Source organism: Anguilla rostrata, chromosome 7 (genome assembly GCF_018555375.3).
Source record: "Anguilla rostrata isolate EN2019 chromosome 7, ASM1855537v3, whole genome shotgun sequence".
NCBI lineage: Eukaryota > Metazoa > Chordata > Actinopteri > Anguilliformes > Anguillidae > Anguilla > Anguilla rostrata.
In genome coordinates, this window is record NC_057939.1 from 22,686,006 (window position 1) to 22,706,718 (window position 20,713).

The following is a 20,713-nucleotide window of genomic DNA, read 5'->3' on the forward strand; positions in this document are numbered from 1 at the left end:
CTGGAAGGACACTTAGGCCCCAGACTTAGAGGCTTCGCAGATTTAAGGTTGAGGATTATCATTTTTCTTTGCCAAGTAACACAGTAACATAAATTGTCCTTTGAGGAATACACGCAAAAAAAAAAAAGAGTAAGAAGTGGGACTTAAATAATAAAACGAAAATTAATTGAATTTCCCTCTGGATAACCTCCAGCCCTGTGCAAGCTTCTTAAATTCTACCAAAAAAAGTGCATTTTGGACAGGAATCAAGGTGTTGTCACACAGCTCACATTAATCAAAGATTACAGGGCAGTTTGAGGTCAGCCTTCTATTCTTAGAAGACCCGCAGGAGAGGATGAAGTTCTTCGGTTCTGAAGCTACTGCATCCAGACCTCACCTACGTTTAGCGCTTCCAGTCTTCACAGAGGTCGATATCAGCGGTTGCTATGAGACAGTGGGGCGGCCACGCCCTCCCTCTGAGGCAGAGCAGAGACAGCGGTCTTCATTTTCGCACTGTGTCCACTGAACACTATACCCACCACATCACATTAACAGACAACGCTGTGTGTGTGTGTGTGCTTTGTGTGTCTGTATGCTTTGGTGACTGTGTGTGTGTGTGTGTCCACTGAACACTATACCCACCACATCACATTAACAGACAACGGTGTGTGTGTGTGTGTGTGTCCACTGAACACTATACCCACCACATCACATTAACAGACAACGGTGTGTGTGTGCTTGTGCGCGTGCGTTTGTACGTGTGTGTGTGTGCGTTTGTACGTGTGCGTGCATGTGCATGTGTATGTATATGTATAAGTGCTGTGCGTGTGGCCAACACAGGTGCGACCCAAGCAACTCAAACAGATATCACACAGCACATGTGAACTCATAGATGCTCCACATTCACTGACAGTTACAACCACCTCACCATCGTCGCTCACCACCCAAATTCCTTCCCTGAGGACACAGAACCCCCCCCTGCCGGGACCACAGGACTGGACCATCCACCTCAAAAGGGTGCGGGGGTGGGGCACCACTCATCACCGCAAAGCAGACGAGAGCACAGCTAAAGCATCTCCATCTCCACGGCGAGACGGCGGTGTCATCCCCCCCCTCCCCCCCCCTGTAAGGCCCCGTTCCTGTTTCGAGGCAGAGCAGTTACACAAGGGCGAGCGTGGGAACGGCCAGAGGGGGGAAAACCACTCCGAATGTGGGAACAGAAACTGCACCGCAGCCGGCCCAGAACCAAGGGGGATTTTAGCCTGTCGTCAAACGCGTCAAAACTCGATCCAGACGACAAGCCCAGGGCTTTCCTCCCGAGCTGTGCGAAAAGCGGTTTCGCAACGAATCAATAAAACAAAAAGCCCACGGTTTTTTTGACATCTTTCGTCTGTTTCTTTATTTATTATTGATCCGTGTTTGCCTCAGCTTCATTAGTATTGTAATAGCCCAAGGTCATTAGTGGTTTAATGTAACACAAACTGTACAGTGCGCCCCGTCCCTGTGGGCAGACGTGAAACACCCAGCAGTCTTCCGTGGCACTTATTGTCCGCAGGTCCTTTTTCGGCTTCTGCTTTTGGGATTGGCTCGGGCCGGACCCCCCCCCCCCCCCCCCCAGGTCCGGCGCAGCGGACCGGGAAGGGGCGGCGGCCCGTTTCCCTGGCGCTGCCACCGACCTGAGACCAGCCGCAGCACGACAAACTCACCAGCAGGCAAGAAAAAAAATGACCATTTAAACAAAACAAACAAAAAATATAATAAAGTCAAGGCACGTCCACAAGTTCATCCAACCGCAGACACTTCTGAAACATGGCTACCTGCAGACGGATTAATACGCACGTGCGCACGCACGCGCGCACACATACAGGCACGCGCGCCCACACACACACACGGACACGCACACACACATATAAAAAGAAACGCTAACATGGCAACATATTCTCCACCTTACGGCTATTCCTCGAGGAAGACTGGGGTGACAGTGGAGGTCCTTTTTCCCTTTTTTTGTCCGTGTGATCAAAATCTGTGCCTTTAATTCAGAGCAATCCCTTTAAGCGAGAGCGGAACACGCACACTGCACAGGCGGCACAGAGCACAGTCGGCCCAAGATAAAAGCGCGTCAGTTTTCCCTCTTCAACACACACACGCGCACACACCCATACACACACCACAGACCATACACCAAGCTCTCCCTCACCCAGAAAATTTTTGCTTTCCCCTCTTCAACACACACACACACACACACCAAGCTCTCCCTCACCCAGAAAAACTAAACTAAACCTAAACGCAATCCACCCGCCCCCAAGCACCCCTCCCTTTAATAAAACTGTATTGCACCCACATTAACATGACAATAACAAATGGAGGATTTAGATCATTAAATACTTAGAGTGATTTCTTTTTTTAGCTGTGCTTATAAGTGTACACATAGATTGAGACCCCCTAGTGAGTCATAAAGATTGGAAGACCTAAGAGCATCAACAGACATGTAATGACCACGTACAGCATGATTGGAGGAGGGCAGACTTTGTAGATAGTTTTGATGAGAAGACCCAAAGGCTGTAGTCAGAAGGCACACTCATGACTCCGCCCCCCACCCCACCCCCCCCAGTGAAGACTGTCCTCCTCATCCCACCCCCTCCCCGCCCACTTCCCCCTCTCTGCCCAAATTCGGAGAACCCTTCCAGGAACGACAGTCTTTGGTATCGGGACCCCAGGAGCAGAGCCTGCGGGGGGGGGCGGGGGGTTGGGGGTGGGGGGTAGGTGCGTGGTTAATCCTCAACCCGCTGCTGGGGGGGGTCGAGGGGCTGCCAGCAGATCAGCAGGTGGGGCCGTTGCATTCATAGGGGTGGGGGGGTGAGAGGAGATATCAGCCGTTACTGCAGGATCTCTCAGAAGTCATACACAAGGTCAAAGGTCATGGGTCATGGGTCAGGCCGTAGCTGCTTGTCCGTGTTCCTCTCGGCAGGGCCCGCATACAGCCCCGCTCCGCTAAAGAGACCCGAGGGAACCCCGCCACCCGCCACAGACCCGGGCTTCCCACAGCGCTGGCGGGTCACGCGGGCGGAGGAGGGCACTGACCCGGGGGGTGGAAGCGCAGATCGCGGGCTCAAACGTCGGAGCGCAGCACAGGAGGGGGCTTACGGGTGGCCTCAGCCACCGACGCGGCCTACCGTCCGTTCGTACGGTCGAAGCCATTTCCAGTTACTCAGGTTACCGCTGGGTGCGCAGTAGCTATGACGACCATACAGCTCGTGCGGTCTTGTCAGTCCACTTTTTAAACATAACGCGCCGTCAAATCCAGCAAAGTACAGTCTGACTGAGAGCTGCTCGGCAAATCGGCACAGGGGAAGACGGACAGGTGACCTGCGGTCCGCCTCTCTGCAGGGCCCTCTCAGTGCGCGGGTAAGCAGGAAGGAAGCCGTGTCGGAGCCAGAGTTGCCGTGAGAGACGCGTGCAGTTCATTCAGCCCCGCGCTTGATTGGCTGTGCAGCTTTGCTTAGCGAAGATACGCTAGGTTCCTCCCTCTGTGCTACAGAAGGCAGAAGTTCAGCGGGGGAACCACTGTCAGACAGGAAGCACAGAGGACGTCGGTGTTAAGGAGGGGTGCGGTTTTGGATGTGGCTTTTTTGCAGTGGCCGTGTTTGGGGCGAGGGGAGTGGGGGGAGGGGGGGGCGGTGAAGGGTTCCCCGTAGCGGGAGTGTTTGGGCTCAGCCGGTTTCTTCTGGTCACGCGAGCGTCCCTAGGACGAAGCGGTAGATTAGAACTACGGGGGGGGGGGGGGGGGGGGGGCGTGGCTACAGTCAGCTAAGCGAGGCGGGGCTTAGGACTGGTGGGCGGAGATGAGGTTCCTCAGCTGCTTGACCACGGTGTCGATGAGCTTCTGCTTGTCCCGCTCGTTCTTGCGGAACTGGGCGAACACGTTGTTCTTTCGACTGGTGTCCCTCATCCTGCGGAGATGAGGGGAGGACGAGAGAGAGGGGAAGAGAGGGAGAATGTGTTAATACGGATTAAAGATGCCAACAATGCATTGGTGAAGCCTAATTCCTAATCTTCTACACCAGGGGTGCACAACTCTGATCCTAGAGGCCAGTCTGCGTGCTGGTTTTTGTTCCGACCAATCAGTTTTAGTTTTCTAAGGGCTCTACTACTACGGTGGTTCACTCCTGTACTTGAGCACAGTGAAATTTTTAGGATACACTTGCAGTCACTTGTGGCTGAATCTGGTGCTTGTGCAAATGTCAGCTGAAGATATGATTGAACTAATTAAATTATTAACAGCAGAAGATACAGTCATGATAAGATTGTTGTACAATCTGACACTGATATCAGTCTGGGGCACAAAATTCTGAAATGGATCGGTCCTTGTTGTACACCTGTTCTACACACAACCAAGACACTGTGTCACATGATCCTGAAAACCAATCACTTGTCCCCTTATCTCCCAAGATTCTATTATCTGTAAGGTTACTGCAGTCCACACAATCAGCTGCTTTTATTAGAACGGCTTCATTTTTCTGTACTTGGGCTTGGTTGTTACGGCGATAGCAATCTGGGCCCCGGTGACGGGGGGTGGTGCTATCGTTTGTGGTGGGGGGGGGGGGGGGTGATTCCCACCGACCGGGAAATCCGTGTGTGTCAGGGAGGTCATGACCAGCAGCAGGTGAGCGGGAGGTGGACACGGCGGTAACCACGGTGATCCATACCCAGCTAAAGGCCTGTGGGACATGTAGTCTTACTGCCGTGTCCCCGCACAGTATGTAAATACACCACCGGAACCCCCGATGGTGATAGAGGCAGTTGTATTGTGTTAGATGAGAGTTACTGCTCATCTTAAACATGAAGCATCAATCACTCCAGCACGCATGCACACTGCACTGCACTTCCTGAATCCCATGCAATAAATGCACACCATGCAACGCAACCTGCCGTCTGAATCACTAAAAGAACAACCCTTTCTCTCTCCCACGTATTTCCATAAGTAAAGGCAGTGTGGATTACCGGAGCTCAGGTTTCAGCATACAAAACGGTGCTGTGAAATCCAATACCGTGCATCACATCAGCAGACATTCAGCAGACTGTTGATTTCCAATCGCGTCCCCAGTTCCATTCCTTTATAACGCCGGTTTTAAATACCAGCGTCTCTCGATTAAGGTGACAGAATGCGCCTCTTTCTCCCGCCTCGCTTTAAGGAGCCGGGGAGAGTAATGAACGCCGTTTTCACAAAGCCCCGAGCGTCGGGGGCACTCCCGGGGTAAGTGGAGCTCTTTCTCTTTTGAGTAAAATTAATCTCTGATCTCCTGAAAAGGCTCCTCTCTCTCTCGCTGGCCTTTTCACTTGTGCCGGGGCAACAAGGCGAGTAACGTTCAGAGGGCAGCCAGAGGGTACAGTGATGAAGGGCAGCCAATCCGCGTGTGCGCGCACAGCCAATCAACAGCTATGCACACACGCGCGCACGCACAGCCAACCAACAAATATACATGCGCGCACACGCACAGCCAATCAACAGCTGTACACACGCACACAGCCAATCAATAACTATACACACGCTCACACGCACACCCAATCAACAACTTTACATGCGCGCGCACGCACACCCAATCAACAACCATACACGTACGCGCACACGCACGCACAGCCAATCAACAATACACACATACACACATGCACAAGCATGCACACACACAGATGAAGAATAGGAAAGCAACAGCTATACACATATATGCACACACAGATGATGAACAGGCAATCATCCACTACACACATATGCACACACACACACACACACACACACACACAAAGAACAATCAATCAACAGCTACACGCACGCACACAAACATACACACAAAGTCAAAGACCATGTGTAGACCGTTACATAACTCGGCACTTCTCGAAAACACAGAGCCATGCGAAAAAAACGAGGGGGCAGAAAAAGGTCTGGCGGAGAGCGCTGACAGCCACGTCAAAGCCACAGATGCGGAAAATACTCACGCGCGAGAAATCCTTCAGAGACAAGACAGCAGAGGAGAGGAGAGGAGAGGAAGAGAGAGAACAGCAGTCACAACGGCGCTGAACCTGGGCCTGAGTTACTGTGTGAATGTGCACCAGAGGTCTCCAACCCTGCTCCCTCCAACCTCTCCACCTTAACATCGGCACCCAGCTGAAGTGACCAGGTGAAGTGAGTTACCTGTGTAACTGACTGCTCTAACTGATGAATTAAGTGCCGGATACCAATGAAAACCAGCACAGCCTGTAGCTCTCCAGGACCAGGGCTGGAGACCACTGATCTATAAGATGTGCACGTATCCATTTATGGTCTCCTATTCTCCTTCACAGTGGAAAATATCCGGCTCTAACTCTTACACGCTGATCCGGTCCCTTAATATTCTGGTGATGTCACTCTGTCAGCCTGTTTGAGAGTCCTCACTTTCCCTGTCATACAGTCTGAAGCCACCTGTCAGTCATTCACAAGGTGCATGGAAATTCAATGTGAAGGTGATTCGTTGCCATTTATTGACGGGTCAGTCAGTCGCGTTTGCCTGTCCGTCTCTGTCCATACCCCAGTCATTTGGGCCCAAAATATGATCCGAAGCCACTGCTGCACATTTGGCAGACAGTCTGCCAGTGCTGCAATCCACCAGAAGGGGGCGATATGTTCGCCCAGCACACTTACTTCTCCAGCAGTGCCAGGGCGGTGTGGGGGTTGACCCTCAGGTACTTGCAGGTGGGACGGCCGTAGTCCGCCAGGTAAGTGGACCAGTCCCACTGGGTGAAGAGGTCCAGCAGCTACAGACAGACAGAGAGAAAGAGAAAGAGAAGGGAGGGGTGTGGGAGAGAAAGGGAGAGAGAGAGAATGAATTATTGAAGTGTCAGATAATGGCATATTTTTTAAATGATAGTTCCATCAATATTACTGTTGTTCTTGGGATTATTTTCATTGTGTGATTATGTGCAAGTTCTTATGCACACACACACACATTAGTCAGAAGTAATCCATCATCTGTTCCAAGTAAATAGGAGGAGAAAAACCAGCATAAGCTTGAAAGTGAAAATAACACAGCTCTTATTTTCGTTTTGACCCTGTACACAGTGGAGGTGGAAAAAGCAGTGAGTTAGAGTCTTCAGTCCTGATGGGAGGAAGTGGGGACCTAACAACCCCCCGACCCCATTACCCAAGGGCTGTCCGGTCTCAGAATGACTCATCCACGCTGCGTTGCTGTTCTCCAGCACTGAGCTGTCAGGCCCGAGCCAGCCCTCCACCCCCTGCACAGCTGCCCGCTGAACGCAAGCATGCACATGCACACGCTCACGCTCACGCTCACTGCCACACCTGCACCTACTGTACGCGTACATACCCAGCCACACACGCACAAGTGTGCTCTGGGACAGTGTTTCAGTGAAGCTTGGGAGAAACGACAGACGAACGCACGCGTGCACGCACGTACACACGCAGGGCAGCGTGAACGGGAAGTTCCCCTGTGCCGAGCGACAGCTCATCGGACGCAGGAAGCGCCCTCTTATACACCGAAACACCGACGGCACGCACGGTCTCTACGGCAACAATCTCCCCCCCCGTCCTCCCCCCGCTGGCCTGTGCAGGGCTCAGATAAAGATCAGGGCGTCGGATAAGGCAGATTTACACGTCTCACTCACTCGCTCTTTCTCTCTCTCTCTCCGCGCACTCCATCCATTCAGGGAGAACGAGTGCGGGGAAGAGGAGCGGCGGCCGACGCCGGCGGTAGCGGCGGGGGGTTGAAAGGAGACTGGGGCAGGAGGACAGCGAGCAGCGTAGCGTAGCGTAGCGCATGGGGCAGGAGGACAGCGAGCAGCGGAGCGTAGCGTTAGCGCATAGCGCACGCTAAGCGGCGGGGGCCGTTCCGGGACGCGGCGATGAGTCGCGCGCGCACCCCGACCTCCGTTTGACCCCTCCTCCCCCACCCCCCCCAAGTCCCGCCTTCGACCTCTGGGTGAACTTCCACTCCGGCTCCCTCCCGCGGCCTCACCTCCCCGCGACCCCGCCGTTATCGCCCAGCGCTCGCTGAACAAACACCCAGCGAGGACGCGTTATTACTTCCTCTTATTCTTCCCAAATGAAGGGGAGGGGAGGGGGGGGGGGCAAAGACAAGTTCTTCTCCCTCCCCCCTTCTTGTGTGTCTGCTGTTTGGATAACAGTGCCTAACGATTATCCAGACCTGTGTTTATTTGTTTAGAGAGTTCAGGGGCTAGCCGTCGGGGGCGGGTGTCTCGGTCACGTAATGGCTAACTCCGGCGGCCTGTCGGAGGCGCTGACTGTGCCTGCTGGTGTGGGCTGACCCGGGGAGGCGGCGCTGCACGGATGAGACAGCGTTTAGAGCCATACACTGAGCGGGTGTACACTGAGCTGTGGGGTACAGGCAGTGTTTCAGGACGTATAGCCAGTGTTTTGGGGTGTATAGCCAGTGTTTTTGGGGGCGCGTACAGCCAGTGATTTAGAGTTTATAGCCAGTGTTTTCAGGGGGTGTATAGACAGTGTTTTGGGTTGCACAGACAGAATTTTGGGGGGTATATACAGCATGTTGGGGTGTACAGACAGTGTTTTGGTGTGTATAGACAGCTTTTCGAGGAGTAGAGACAGCATTTTGGGTGTACAGACAGCGTTTCAGGGTGTAGACAGCATTTTGGGGTGTAAAGACAGCATGTATACAGCACTGAGGGGACAGTGATACTGCACACAAACACACTGGCACACATACACCAGCCTGCAGGCACCACCCCCGCTCCTGCAACACAGCACCCCCACTGCAACCCACCCGCCCCAAGCAGAAACTCCAGGACAGCAGGGAGAATCAGAGTCCGTGTCCCACTCACCCACTCACCCACTCACTCACTCACTCACTCACTCACTCACTCACTCACTCACTCACTCACTCCTCACTCACTCACTCACTCACTCCTCCTCCTCTCTCTCTCTCTCTCTCCTCTCACCTCTCCTCACCCTCTCTCCCTCTCAGCCTCTCAGCCCTGGCCCTGACCCCGGCGGCAGTAAAACTTGGGCTGAACTGCAGAGCTCCTCTCCAGAGCTCGTCTCCAGCGCTCACCTCTGGCCGCCCCTGCGCCGCTGCGCCGCTCTCCCCCCCCCCCCGCTCCCCTGGCAGACCCCCGCTGGCCCGAGCTCTGACGAGCGCTAGCGCGGAGACGGAGATAATGACGATAACAAACAACAGAGACGCTCGGCCGCCCAGCTAAACAAAAACAAACACCCACAGCGGCACACCGAAAGAGAGGGGAGGGGAGGGGGTGGGGCGTGGGGGGCGGAGCCTGAGGAGGCACTCGGGCGCTGTCCACGGGGGCGGAGCCTGAGGAGGCACTCGGGCGCGGCTGCCAGGTGATGAAGCTGAGGTGCCGTCCCTGAGACAGACAGCTTTAAGAAAGTGCGCACTTCATTACGCAACTTATCTTCCCTGAACACACTATTTCCATCATCTTTAGTATTGTCTGGATTATCTGTTCTATTATGTACATATGTACCGTAGGAATCAATGAGCTTTCAGATACAAAACACATTTCTGTGAAACAGACGAAGTATTATGTAATCTAATCTCGTTATATAAAGGGAGTCAAATACTGCACTTCTGCTCGGAAGCCAGGGATTCCGACCAAAGGGGAAACCTTAACCAACCTCGAACGCAAGAGCAGCCCTAAAGAAATACACCCTGAACTTTGCTCTCCTTCAATGGGAGTAGGTCAAATGTTCTGCTCCACTGAGTCGGTCAAATGCACTCCTCCAAGGAGAGTTGGTCAAATTCTATCCTCCAATGGGAGTCAGTCAAATACTCTCCTCCAGTGGGACTGTCACACCCTGAACCAGGAAGAGATGCAGAAGGGCCATGTTACAGCAACTTACAGTAGCCTGTGACATATAGAGTGACATATAGAAGTGGTGAACGTAAGCATAACTCTTGGACATAGATGGCATTGACCAGAGGATACCGGGTCCTGGCACCACAGGTGGGTCAGCTCCTAGCACTGCCCAAACAGAACATGGACACAAATCAGACTGGACGTGCTAACGCAGCTGTGCTAATGTGGCTGAGCTAACACAGATGTAGTAATGCGGATGTGCTAACGCGGCTGTGCTAACGTGGCTGAGCTAACACAGATGTAGTAATGCGGATGTGCTAACGCGCAGTGCTAACGCGGCTGAGCTAACACAGATGTATTAATGCGATTGTAAGCGAGTGCTAACGGCGAGCACACAGATGTGTAATGCAGCGCGCAGTGCTAACGCGGCTGAGCTAACACAGATGTAGTAATGCGGATGTGCTAACGCGCAGTGCTAACGCGGCTGAGCTAACACAGATGTAGTAATGCGGATGTGCTAACGCGCAGTGCTAACGCGGCTGAGCTAACACAGATGTAGTAATGCGGACATGCTAAAGCGCAGTGCTAACGTGGATGTGCTAACGCTGCCGAACATGAACTACCAAGTTGGGCCAGGCTTTTCAAAGAGGCAGGACTGACAGCAGCGAGAGGGGGGGTAAGAAGCATGGGGGTGGGGGGGAATTTGATTGACGATCTTGCCAAATTGCTCTGAGAGAAAAACAGTACCGAAGACAGTTAATGGGCAGCTCAGTCGGTGTATATCCTGTATCTTATCTACGTGATGAAAAGCATAACCAAAAAAGAACCACAAGTATCAGTTGGGGATGATCCAGAACCTCGTTATCGTGGCACAATGCGGAGCGCTATCTACGGGGGGCGCTCTGCGGCGCACTCAAGAGAAAGAGAGAGTGAGGAGAAGAAAAGGAAAGAGGGGAGGGAGGGAGGGAGGGAGGGACAGCGATCACTCAGGGCTAACAGGCCTGTCTCTCCGCGCCGATAAGCGATATATTCTGCAGGAGCTGGGGAAGATTGTCCCTCACCGCGCCCCCTACTCCCCTCACAGAGCAGACCCAAACCCTTGACCCCAGCGGCGGGAAGGGCCAGGGGGTTATCCCGGGGTTATCAGCGCCAAGCGCGCAGTATATCAGAGCCGCTCAAGCCCCCGTTTCCCCGCTGGAAGCTTCGGACCGTGTGACAGTGACCTGCGGAGAGCTTCGGAGGTTTCGCTAAGTCAGGCGCTAAAAATTGTGCTTTCGTCAGTTAGACAACCCCGCGTAGCTCGTTAGCGCACACACAGTTCACCGCTATTCCATCCCAGGATTCCAAGCTGCGATTACACGCACCGCTGGGACGCTGGGTGGATCTCACCGAAGGAATGGACTGATTGGAATCTGCTGGTACCCAAGGGCCACCTGTCCAACACATTAAAATGGATCCAGCAGCGCTGTTTGGTAATGAATCACTTGCGTCAGGAGAACAGATAATAGCAAAACAATGGCACTGAGGGCCCAAATTTCAGTGACCACCTCCTCACTGAAAATAAAGTTTGAAGGCCACCACGCAAGTTTATGGATAATAATCTTCGGCTGTCAAAAATCTGGTTTGCAAACGTGGTGCCGCGGTGAAAACCCTCACACAGGCAGGGTGGTACGGAGGCCACATTACTGGCCGTGTCTGCAGAAGACTTTCTCTCGGAGCCTCTGTCTGAGCTAAATGTGAATCTCACTGCAGTAGGAAGACTGCTGTTGCACTGAGAACAGAGGTGATTCTTTGGATCCCTCCCTCTCTCCATCTCTCACTTGCTCAGCACTCCTTCTCTCTCCATCTCTCACTTGCTCTTCCCTCCATCCCTCTCTCTGTCTCTCACTTTCCCTCCCTTCCATCCCTCTGTCACTTGTTCTCCCCGCCTTCTCTCTCTGTCTCTCACTTGTCATCCCTCTCTCTTACACCCCCCCCCCATCCTAGCAGACAGTCCCATGAGGCAGCAGAGAGCAGGACAGAAAACACAAGCGGGAAAGGCGCCGGACCACGCCGTCGCCACGGTGTCACCCCGACCCAGGCGGGGCCCGACCTGTCGCCCCTGGACGCAGGGCGGAGCCAGAGATCATACCGTCAAACTCCTCTAAAAAAACCAACCCCGACTGCTGAGGGCAGAGCGCAGCAGCGTTTCACTCTCCATAGGGCCAATCCACCTGAACTACCCAGGCAAATTATACCATAAAACACAAACCGCGCGCAAACCGCCACGTTCTCACAGCCCTTCTCCAGAGCCCGTGCGGGCCGGCTGGCCAATCGGGAGATGGGGGGGGGGGAGGAGTCGGAATGCGCGCGGGCTCCCAGGGTTAATCTGTGGCGGGGATCTGGCGCGGGTGCGAGGGCCGGGTTCAGCGGCGGGTGAGGGCGGCCGGCGGGTCATTGTTCTGTTATCAGCTCGCTACGCTCCGCTCGCTGTCTCCGTAAAGTAAGTGAAAACAGCCCCTTCCTGAGACCTCTGACTGCAGCCGGGCTGCCGGGACCTGGCCCCTGGATCACCTTCCTGTCTGCCAAGCAGAGAGCAAGGGCAACGGAGCGGGGCAGCAGCAGAGTGGGGCAGTGGAGCGGGGCAGCAGCAGAGTGGGGCAGTGGAGCGGGGCAGCAGCAGAGTGGGGCAGTGGAGCGGGGCAGCAGCAGAGTGGGGCAGTGGAGCGGAGCCACAGCAGAGTGGGGCAGTAGAGTGGGGCAGTAGCAGACAGGGGAAGTACAGTGGGGCAGGAGCAGAGCAGGGCAGGAGAGATTGGCAGTAGACTGGGGCATTATCAGAGAGGGGCAGTATCAGAGAGGGGCAGCAGTAGAGTGGGGCAACAGCAGACTGGGGTAGCATCGGTCAGAGCAGCAGTGCGGAGTAGCAGACACACACACACACACACACACACACACGCAGTGTCACCGAGCGGACGCAGTCTCGCGGTTCGGGCCGGCTGACCCGCGCGGCGTTAGCGTTCACACGCCTCGCGGCTCCGTTTGTTTATCCGCAGCAGCGGTAGACCCGCGGGGCCCGCAGGAGGTCAGCGGAGCCCAGGGCGCAGCGTCGGACGGGCCCGGTTCACCCAGGGTTCAACCGCGGAGACCGCGCCGGCTGCCAGAGGAATCCAGCGCCGCGCGTGGGCGGGGCGGGGGGGGGGGGGGCAGAGGTGTCTCGCACTGGGGGAAGGTGAGAGAGGAGGGGTCCGTTTTGGTTGAATGGAGGAACCAGGAGGAGAGCCGTGAGCCCTACTCAGTCACAGTAGAGGAGAAATTGGGGGGGTGGGGGGGGTGGATGGAATGCACCGGAAAATGGGGTGATGTGCTGGGGAACGGTCTCAGTTTGGGGAAAGGCCAGGCCGGGGGGAGGGGGAAGGGGGAAGGGGGGGGGATAACTAGGCGAGCTTGCCTGTAATGAGCCTGTGGTTAAGGTGAGACCGCGGTTCCACTGGGGGGGTTAGCGGACCGCTTCCAACCGAAACAAAGGGGGGGGGGCTGACGGTAAACCGTTAAGGAGGCTGAATAAGCCCTGATGTTCCGCTCCTCTGGATTAGCGCTTAGGGAGGTTTATCCGCCCCGCACAGCAGGACCCCCCCGCTCCAGCGGGCGGACAGATGGACAGACAGACACGCAGACGGAGCTATTTTTATGACTGATGGCCGTGAGGTAGCAGAAGACAGGAAAGAGTCGAAAACGCAGAGCCTCCATCCCCCCCCACCCCGGCGCTGCCCTGGTCACAGGACATCTGGCAACTCCTCCGCGGTCAGGCCGTTCGGGGGTCAGACATGGGCCAGCACCCCTCCCCGCGTCTCACCACGAGCAAAGGTGAAGAGTGTGTGTGTGTGTGTGTGTGTGTGTGTGTGTGTGTGCGTGCGTGCGAGCACGTGTGCATCTTTCAATCTGTCCTTTGAATCTTAAACTGCATTTTTTAAGGGTTCTGTAAGCAATGGAGTCTAGAGTTCAAGGGGAACTTCGGTCGAAACCTGGCAACCCAAGCACAGGTTCCCTGGATGCTTTACTCTGCTGCAGAATAAGGGGAGCCCTGGCTAACGATGGGGTCCCTCACACCGCAACGTGCGCCCCCTCCTCTCGATCGGTCGCTCAAACACAGTTCACTGGGTGGGAACAGAGCGTGTCAGTTACATACAGACTAATGTCAGTTGCATGCTGCACACAGGACTATTATGTCACTGCTACAATACGTTATTATTACAGCAGACTCCTTCATCCAGAGCGACTTGCGCAGATTCATTAATAAATTTCACTGGAGCGATTCCGGTTAAGCTCCCTGCTCGTGGGAACTACGGAAACGTTCTTTGTGGGATTTAAAATGACAACCTACGACTTGCATACAAAGTGAGCAGGTAAAACAAGTTTCAGGTACCGTATGGTCTACTACCATCTTACCTGGACTCCTCCTATGGTCTCCTACCACCCTACCTGGACACCTCTTATGGTCTCCTACCATCGTACCTGGTCTCCTCCTATGGTATCCAACCATCGTACCTGGTCTCCTCCTATGGTCTCCTATCATCCCACCGGGTCGCCACCTATGGTCTCCTACCATCTTACCTGGACACCTCTTATGGTCTCCTCCCATCTTACCTGGTATCATCCTATGGTCTCCTACCATCCTACCTGGACACCTCTTATGGTCTCCTCCCATCTTACCTGGACTCCTCCTATAGTCTCCTACCATCCTACTAAGACTAAAGGTCAGAAGGAGCTCCAGCACTGATGCAGAGGAAAGCTGCAATGAGTGGGGGGGGGGCTTTGGAGGCAGGTTCAGAGGAGCAGACTGTGTGCACCCCCCAATCGGAGGCTTCCTGTGGCTTCAGTCCATCACATTGAAAACAAATGGGCTAAAAAGGGCGTGTAAGACAGTGCCGGTAAATCCCTGGGGAAGAGCACATCTGCTAAGCAAATAAACAAACCCAGCGACACAAAGCTCGAACTGGAGCTGTCGAGGAGGAGATTTAAACGTTTGCGCGGTGCTGTTGAGTCACTCAACGCCTCTCTGACCGCTCCAGGTTTTTACGACGGGCCGGAAGGTGATAAGGGCAACAAAAAAAACAAAACATCAGGGGTCTCAGCGAGCCGTGCTTCTGAAGCCGTTCCCAGACTCTCCCGTGCGAAACTCATTTCGTCGCGATGCAGAGTGACCTGGCCCGCAACTCTCTCGCCTCCAGACGACCCCGGGCCTGGCGGAGGAAGCGGAAAAAGCGAAATCGAAACGGACGCGTGACTCAAAGATCGGCGACTCGTCCCGAAGGGCGAGGCGCGGTTTCCGGGGGGGTTTCTGCAGCCCTTAATGCTGGAAAACTCCCGCGGACGGTCTAACTGGAACCTTCATCAGCGGTAATTACACGCTCATAAAGAGAGCTTTCTGGGAAGACATTAGAGAGCTGACTGTGGGAGCACAGGGGTGAAGTCCAAGCTTGGGTTGGGGGGTATTTGGAGAGAGCTAAGAGCCACTCCTTTTGATAAGGGCCGTTTTTGGACAGGGGGGTCACTGTTTAACTGAAAATCACTGCAAATGGGCCACTGATGCTGTACACTGTGCTGTACTGGGGGAAACAGAACCCTGACGCACACTGTGCTGTACAGGGGGAAACAGAACCCTGACACACACTGTGCTGTACTGGGGGGAGCAGAACCCTGACGCACACTGTGCTGTACTGGGGGAAACAGAACCCTGACGCACACTGTGCTGTACTAGGGGTGAAGCTGGAACTGGAACTCTGAAACCGGCTTGACTCCCAATCTGGAAACCAGCCAAGGTTGTTCGAAGGTCAGTGCCCCCTCCTCTACTCCCCCCCCCCCCCCCCCCCCCCGCTCCTTAAATACCACCCCCGCATCCCTCCATCTTGCCAATGCACACAATGCAGGGGGGGGGGGGGGCAAGTTTATCGGCTACAGAACCGAGGAAATGCGAGTAGGGTCGGCCGGAGGCCACATTGCTGGTGCAGCATGAACTCCCCCCCCTCCCCTCTCCCCTCTCCTCTCCCTGGGGCGGAAGACAGTATCAGTGGCTGAAGAAAGTGATTACACCTGGCCTAGTTCTGGCTGTTAACTGCAGGAAGGTCAGCCAGCGTGCGCTGGGGCCAGCCCCAGTTCACAGCCCACACGTCACGGCTGTCTTCTCACGGCTATGCCTGAGAACAACCAGCACCTGCCTCCTGCCCTATGCAACAGCTACATTACTGCACACATATACACACACACCCAAACACACACACATACAAATACACACACACACATGCATACACATATATACAGACCCAAACATGCACACACACACACACACACAAATACACACACATACACATACCCAAACATGCACACACACGCACACACACACACACTCAAACACACATACAAATACACACACACACACATGCACACACATATATACAGACCCAAACATGCACACACACACACACGCACACACAAATACACACATATACACATACCCAAACATGCACACATACGCGCACGCACACACATACATGCATGTATGCACACACGCACACACTGAAATGCACACACACACACCAAAACGCACAAATGCGCGCACATGCATGCACATGCACACAAACACATACACGCACATAAACACAAAAAGTACCAGCACACACATGCACACACACGCATGCACACACACACACACCCCCAAACACAGAAGCGCGCACGCACACACCCAAACACACACACACACACACACCATAAGAAACCTGTTAAGTGCAGAAGTGCATGAACATGTGTCTCACAGGGGCTCCAGCTAGGAAAACTCTGGCGAGCGCAAACCCAACACTCATCCCCCCCATTCGTCACCCAGCCAAACCCTGCCAGTACCATCTCATCTTACTGAGGCAGATTCATCTGATCCTGACCACACTACAGCACCTGCTCCGATGAACGCAGCTACTCTCACACCTCCACAAACTGAGCCAGCCATGACTCAATCCAGCAGTCAACCACAACCCCGGTGAGCCCTGCTATTCTCCACCCCCTGCCACGCTAGTGTGAACCCAGTCAGAGAGTGCGAGTGGGAGAGGGGGAGCGAGAGAGAGTGAGAGAGGGAAAGAGAGAGAGAGAGGGAGAGTGGGAGGGAGCTAGAGAGAAAGAAAGAAAGAAAGAGAGGAAGAGGGAGACAGCGCAACGAGAGAGGGAAAGAGGGAGGAAGAGATGGAAAGAGGAGAAGAAAAAAAGAGACAAAAAGAAAGAGAGAGAGACTATTGTTCTTTGCTTTTTATTTTGAATTGTTTTCTTTTGTTGTTGTTTCCCCCTGCTTTTCGCCCGGAGCTCCCCTGCTGATTGTATAACAGAGAGAGAGAGATATAACAGAGCTACCCAGTCAGGATGGGTGGCAGTTAGACCCGGGGACTCTGATGCGAACCATGCCTCTCTCTGCAGGTCCATCTGGCCCACAGAAGCAGGACTCCCTCCCTGACCTCGGGTCTGTAGCCGGGCCTGCCGCCTAGCAGCACCGCGGAGGAGCCCGGCGTCTTCATTGGACAGAATGTTCTCTTCGCGTGGGGGTCACACAGAGGACGGCTACGAGCCCAGCACCGGCGCTGTGACTGTGGGGGAAACGATGAAGGGATTGGAGAGGAGGAGAGACGGCCTTCTCTCACTCACGGGGCCCGTCAATCTCGGCCTGCTTTGCGCTGAGAGACGTGGCCGCGAAGCAGACCCGCTAGCACGGGACCGTGAGACAGGTGAGCGGGAGAGCGAGGTCACTCGTGTCATGTGACTGAAGCGCCCAATGAGATTACAAAGGGGCAAGTCAGGGACTGAAGGAGCAGAGATGAGGCAGGCAGGAAACAGGAGGTGGGCAAATCCCCTCATTCACCATTGGGTCCCATATACGGCCCCCTGTGGACCGCTCCCCCTCACCCCTCCTGTCCCACTCCCAACCCCCATCTCACCCCTCAAGCTACTGAACACAGCCCACACAGAGGGCTTAGATAGCAGTGGGGGGACAGGGAGATAGTGAGTGGAAGAGGGAGAAAGAGAGAGAGGGAGTGAAATAGAGAGAAGAGGAATGAAGCAGTGAAGAAGACATGGAGAAAAAGTTTTAAAAAAAGAAGGAGAGAGGAAGTGAAAGAAGGAGAACGGGAGAGAGGGAGCGAAACACAGAGGGAGTGAGAATGAAAGTGAGGTAGTGAAAGAGAGTGAGAGGGAGTGAAGGAAAGGGAGAGGGGAAGTGCAGGAGCGAGGGAGAAAGGGAGGGAGGGAGGGAGGGAGGGAGGGAGACAGAAGGAATGAAAAAGAGAGGGAGAGAGGATTCGTTGTGCTCCGCTCCAGGCCGCCCTGACTGGCAGATCCACAGCAGATGTACTTTTCCAGGGTTCATGCACTCTGGTGGTGGGCTCGCCGCCCAGATTCGGCAGAATGCCGCCCCAGCCCCCCCCCCCCCACCCCTCCGCCCTCCCCCCCCCCCAGTCCCAGCACCACTACCTCCTGACCCCAGCTGCGAGCCAGGTCAGCTTGGCCGTGATCACGCTGCTCGAAGCTCTCTGAAAGGGACGCAGTCAGACAGGAAAGAGAAGGTGGCTGTGCAGCAGCACGGGCGACGGCCACGTTTCTCTAAGACGCTGCACTGCACCTGCACCAAGAGGCCCTTTCCCACCACTGCACCGATCCCTGAAACCACAGCACACAGCAGATTTCGCTCATTCCTACAAATCCCTGATTCATCAGCATCTCTCAGGACTCTAGCTTCGGAGTTCACAGCGTCGGCCATGCTGATTTTCCATTTAGACTGGGGTTGCAGGAAGAGGGAAAAGACTAGGGCTCACTAAGTGGAAGTCACGAAAGGCATTTAGGCGTGGCCTTATTCTGGTTTACCTGACAACGGTAGGCAGAGAAGTGGGAAACCAGGAAGAGATCTTCACTCATCCCCAGTCAACCGCACCCAGTGGAGAATATCCTCTCCTCTAACCAGATGTCCATTCATCCCCAGTCCACCACACCTGGTGGAGATTAACCTCTCCTTTTACCAGATCTCCACTACGCCCCTGTTCCCCCAGCACCTGCACACTGACCTCGGGGTGTCAGAGAGGCAGTGATGTCACATTATAACCGTTTATACCTTCCGGGGAAGCCAGCGCAGCACAGTTTGGAAAACGGCATTAGCAACGGCCCCTGAGAGCAGACAGGTCCCCACGAGTAATGTGGAGTTAGCCACTGCCAAGGATCACCGCACGCTGACCTAGCCCAACCTGATGAGGTTAGCTCAGTGGCATCTGGGTAAAGCCGCTCATTCACAAAGTTAATGTGCAACGTTCTCCAGGCCCATAGAGAGGAAAATTCACAAACCTCTGAGAAGACCAGAGAGAGAGGATTAACAGTGTGTGTGTGTGTGTGTGTGCAAGAGAGAGTATATATGTGTGTGCAAATACATGCATGCATCCTTGTGTGTATGCACATATATGTGCTCATATACACGTGTGCATCCGAGTGCGAATTTGTAAAGGTGTGTGCGTGTGCATATTCATGCATGTGTGCGTGTTTGTGTGCATGTGTGCTGTCATTTTTTTGATGGTTTGGGGGGGGGACGGGGGCGGAATGAGCACACAAATCAACAAACAAACGGGTGAAGAACTGAAGTAAATACTGAGCCGTAATAGGAACCATGCGGAACAGAGCGTCCCAGGACAGGACCAGTGGGCGATGCGCGGGGAGGGGGGGGGTGGCGCAGGGCCTTTGCCCAAACCTCCAGAGTGACGTCACTGGCCTCGGTTAGCTCTGGGACGGATTACCGAGGCTTTGAGAAGGGCCCGATACCCAGCTGGAATTTCTTATTCACTTTGAAGGCAGGAAAATGAAAGGAGGGCTCGAGCATGTGCTCGGCGCGGAGGGGAGAGGGACGCCATGTTCTGCGGGCGCCCGCGTCTTTGAAGGGCGCCGTTTTTCCATCGAGCGGCGGAGGGGCCGGAGCGCCGCTTAGGGCCCGTTTGAGCCCGGCAGCGACGGGAAGACCGCGCACACGCACGCAGCGAAAGCTGGCCCTGTGACTCATTACACGCCCGTCCGGCTCCAAAGACCTCCCGATGCTTCCACGCGATACACAGCGTAGGGGCTTCTACACGACAAGCACCAGTTAGCTTGCAAAATGGTACATTTACCAAGGGCCTGTTTTCATCTCATTTACCCTGCAGGGAAGCATAAGAGCACTTAAGATCACAAGACTATGGCGACTCACTCAACATATTACAAATATTACATATGACTATCATGATTGGCTGCAACAGTCCAGCTAATAAACGCGAATGTCAGTGACTGAGTGACTGAGTGAGTGATGAAGTTACACCATTGGTCGGCCGAGTTGTGAAGTCACACCATTGGTCAGCCGGTCCAGCCATATACTAGGTTTTGACCTGGTCTTGTTTTAGGTTTGGTGGGGCTGGTTGTTACTGTTTGAAGGAACCCATCAATACTTGCCCAGGAGGCTGCACAAAGCACGCGTCGAGACCCCACAAGCCACGTTTCGAGAATGAAGACCTTTCTTTGGGAAGACCCTGTCAGCACATACCTCGGCTCCTGTATGCGATGGCGACGACGCGCTGAAGGATTTGAAGGCGGGCCCCCTAAGTTGCCGCTGGCGATAAAGGAGGAAGTGGGCGGCCCTACAGGCCCCCTGCTGCTGGCCTAAGTTTGACACTCGCTTCTCTCCTCTTATCTCCAGCAGGAAGAGGAAGCCTTTCTCTGAGAGGAGAGGAGAGGAGGGTGGACAAGCACATTCCTCACCCCCTCTTCTGTTTTATTGGCGCATTCCGGTCCTCCCCAAAAACAAGCGGATCTGAAAGTCGATCAGGTTCCCGCCGCGGCAGGTCGCCGGGGCGACTGGGTGTCCCGCCAGGCTCAG

The 20,713-nt window shown here is 54.5% G+C and overlaps 1 protein-coding gene across 2 annotated transcripts in view; it reads right to left on the reverse strand.

Annotated features, from left to right (window-relative positions):
- Positions 1-1,350: 1,350 nt before the first annotated feature.
- Positions 1,351-20,713, reverse strand: part of exoc6b (exocyst complex component 6B) — a 103,902-nt gene continuing 84,539 nt past the window's right edge. Inside the window, exons 21-23 of one of the 2 annotated variants that reach the window (XM_064343802.1) lie at positions 6,653-6,765; positions 5,971-5,982; positions 1,351-3,929 (exon numbers count right to left, since the gene is read on the reverse strand). In XM_064343802.1, coding sequence (XP_064199872.1) covers positions 3,803-3,929; positions 5,971-5,982; positions 6,653-6,765 — 252 coding nt within the window. In that variant the 3' untranslated portion in view covers positions 1,351-3,802. The remainder of the gene's footprint in view (positions 3,930-5,970; positions 5,983-6,652; positions 6,766-20,713) is intronic. The other variant, XM_064343800.1, reaches the window with a different exon arrangement.